The following is a 3377-nucleotide window of genomic DNA, read 5'->3' as shown; positions in this document are numbered from 1 at the left end:
GGGTGGAGAAAGATCTGTTGCATATTGTGCTGTAGGTAGCTGGCCGACCCGGGGGGGCTGCTGAGAAGAAGCTTAACCCTCATCCTCGTCGTCGTCGACTGGCTGCTCTACGATCAGGATCTCCGGCAGCCGGAAACACTCCTCGAAGAAGTTGACCAGGGATCGGCTCAGGTGCTGCCGTGTGCCGTCGCTTTGTAGGAAGTGTCCCTCGTCTGGGTAGATCTACAGACACACAGACGTATCGCCAAATATGACATGAGACGCTTTGTAATATTGTAATACCAATTATAAACTTCCCAGTTAAAGGAATAGTTTACTACAAACAAACAAAAATCTGTCATCTACTCACGCTCATTCCAAATGAAACACAGGTGAAATTTGTTTGTCCACATAACACATAGGGAGGTTGCACAACTTTGTAGCAGCCTTCTGCAAAACAATGGGGACCTTCGAGTTCCAAAGCAAGACAGCCAAACAATCACACTGTGAATACAAACAATCACACTGTGAATACAAAGACCTATACACCATTATTTGTTGCATAGTCTCGGCTCCCAGACGTTTGGTGAGCTGCGCCACCAAACGTCTGGGAATTTCATTGTCAGAAACTGTGTCTCCGAGCCCGGCGAGAACCGCCGGCAGCAGACACGCCTACATTTATTATTAGAATTTTATTTGGTAGCGGCAATGCCATTTACATGTATCATAGTCCTAACACAGAGCATGAAGCTGATATGCTCCAAACAAAATTTATAGCTGTGGTTTATTTTACAATAATTTTTCCTACCCGGAAGTGGTCCGCTTGCTACTGTGAAGTCATCAGCAGGCTCTGTAACGTAGCCTCGGGAGTCGGTTTATCGCTGGGGGAAAGACCTCTAGCCGCCGGGGCCGGATGAAACACGTCCTATTAACAGGTTATGTTTGTTTCTAAGTGATTAATATGTTTCTCCGCAAAGGCGACAATGTTTTGCGAGACACCGGTTCTGCATGAGAACTGCCTCCAGAAAGCAGGCCCGCCCACAACACTCATGATTGGTTCTCCGATGCAAGGCTTCCAACAGCGCCACCTAACGTTATGCAAAGATTTAAATAGTAATATTCTCAGTCTTACAGGAGTGAAATGGATTAAGACTGAGGGCTGAGTCTATTTGTTGCAAATCAATCAGCTGTAGTTCAGATTGTCACTACATGATGGTGTATAGGTCTTTTTGGAACTCTGAGGAACTGGTCCCCCCACTGACTGAAACAGTTGTTTTAGAGAAGGCTGCATGAAGTTGTGCTGGCAACCTCCCTGTGTGTTATATGGACAAACCTCTCCTGGGTTTTTCAACTGGAATGATGGGGAGAAGATGATGAATGAATTTTCATTTTTGGGTGAACTATTCCTTTAAAAGGTATCATTTTCAGGGTTCTTTACAGCCGAAGCTCACCTGTAGACTATAATTTGCCTTCTCTCCGATTAAATGATTGATAAATTTGGCCGTGTGCTGGAAGTGAACCTTTTCTGTAGGGAGAGAAGATACAGAAGCAGTTTAAGGAGAGAAGATACAGAAGCAGTTTAAGGAGAGAAAATACAGAAGCAGTTTAAGGAGAGAAGATACAGAAGCAGTTTAAGGAGAGAAGATACATTAGCTGCAGTTTAAGTTAGTATTTCACCCACTGCAGTGGTGAGAAATGATGAATGAGACATTATAGAATTACCGTCAGCAGTTGGGTGAATTATCAAGTACTGCTTATCCAGAAGCTGGCCCGCTCTGTGTGCTAAATTTGCCATCTGAAGAGAAAGAGAAAGAGCAAGAAGACCAGCTATTAAAAAAAAACACAGATGATGTTGAGTGCGTCTTTATCCAGGAGTAGAAATCTTGCGCACGCTCGATTCCAAGGCTCGCCCGCTTCGCCCGCCCTATAGCTCGCCCGCTGCGCGGCCTCGCATACACAGCTCGGCTGCTGCGTGGCATCACCCTGCTCTATTGGCACACGCAGCACACAATTGCCCAACGTCGCATCACTGGTGACATCACAATTGCTCGAGTGACCATGACTGAGTGTTCGAGTGATGTCACTCAGCGCACAATTGCTCAACTTCAGCCTCGCCCGCAGCTCAGCTGCTGCGTGGCCTCACCTTGCTCTATTGGCATGTGCAGCGCACAATTGCTCAACTTTGCGTCATCAAGTGCTCGAGTGACATCGCTGAAGACGGTTTTAACTTGACAACAAAAACATTCTAAATTGAACCCCCGCTCACTTCCTGTTGCAGTGTTTGCTATGGACATAAAAGAGAAAAAAAACATTCAAGTGCAGGACTGACCATTCTGTGAAAACCGTCTATACAGCTGAGCAGCGAAAACAAAAGTAACGATGTCGAGTGAATATTTCTGCAGTTTGCCGAATGCTGAGAAAAAGGAAGTGCTGTGGGGTTGCACTCTGGTGAAAACCGTCTATATATAGTTAACAAAGAGGTGGGGCCCCTCAACTCCAGCCCTCCACATCAAATCAAACCCATTCACTGAGTAAATACAGCAGAACGTCTTGATTGTTCAGTACCTGATATGTTCGAGTGTCTGTCTTTGGTGAGCCGAGGTATCGTTCTGAAAAGGCCGAGGCTGAGAAGAGAGAGAACAATAAGGCTTGGACTTCCTGAGACACTGCTGGAAGAGCTTGAAGTCAAACATCAAACTGAAGACCAGGACGTTATACCGTATAGCTCAAAATCTGTGATGGGGGAGACGACTGCTCCACATTTCAGTTCAGTAAACTCCTCAGAGCTCAGAAGCATGGTGGCTAAATAGCCTCCGTAGACCTAAAGAAAAGGTATCATAGCAAGAAAGGAAGGATACAGGAACATATTTAGAAGTCTAATCAATTAATACACTTCGTGACTGCAATTTCCACGTAAGCCAGTTTCTTTATCTGCATGAAGGCAGTTAACGAAAAAGAAAAACAACAAGCCTTACCTTCCCATATACTCCCATACGACTCTTATCGATGTACGGCTCTTTGGATATGAGTCTGTAATGAAAGAAAGAAAGAACATACGTTTGATACGTTTGAAGTGTTGTTGGGCTCTGCAAACCTCTTGGTGCCTCAGCTATCTTCACATCTCCTCTGTTCTCCCGTCTGACCTGAGCGCCAGCAGTTGGTCCCTCTCCTCCAGCTGGCCCAGCTTCCTGCGGACGCGGTGCAGCAGCTGGGTGCCCTGGAAGCCGCTGCCGTGGCCGTCGAAGCGAACCACCACCGTGCTGAAGCTGCTGACCAGCACCGTGGCCCAGTCCACCTGGAACTGCTCCGTCACCATCTGTCCACCCGGCGTGCCGTCCCTGAAGGCAACACAGAGTCGACCACGGCCAACAAATTAAATGACTCGTTTAGCAAAGTTC

The 3377-nt window shown here is 46.6% G+C and overlaps 1 protein-coding gene across 1 annotated transcript in view; it reads right to left on the bottom strand.

Annotated features, from left to right (window-relative positions):
* Nucleotides 1–3377, bottom strand: part of LOC310796555 (A-type potassium channel modulatory protein DPP6-like) — a gene marked incomplete at its 5' end in the record, with an annotated part of 77760 nt that continues 74383 nt past the window's right edge. The window contains 7 exons of the mRNA XM_083658760.1: nt 1–222; nt 1431–1504; nt 1702–1774; nt 2545–2603; nt 2698–2800; nt 2955–3009; nt 3123–3317. Coding sequence (XP_083514886.1) covers nt 73–222; nt 1431–1504; nt 1702–1774; nt 2545–2603; nt 2698–2800; nt 2955–3009; nt 3123–3317 — 709 coding nt within the window. The 3' untranslated portion in view covers nt 1–72. The remainder of the gene's footprint in view (nt 223–1430; nt 1505–1701; nt 1775–2544; nt 2604–2697; nt 2801–2954; nt 3010–3122; nt 3318–3377) is intronic.

The sequence above is a fragment of the Poromitra crassiceps genome (genome assembly GCF_964638095.1).
Source record: "Poromitra crassiceps genome assembly, chromosome: 23".
Classification (NCBI taxonomy): Eukaryota; Metazoa; Chordata; class Actinopteri; order Beryciformes; family Melamphaidae; genus Poromitra; species Poromitra crassiceps.
The sequence above is the reverse complement of the archived record's forward strand: the minus strand, read 5'-3'. Positions and strand labels throughout refer to the sequence as shown.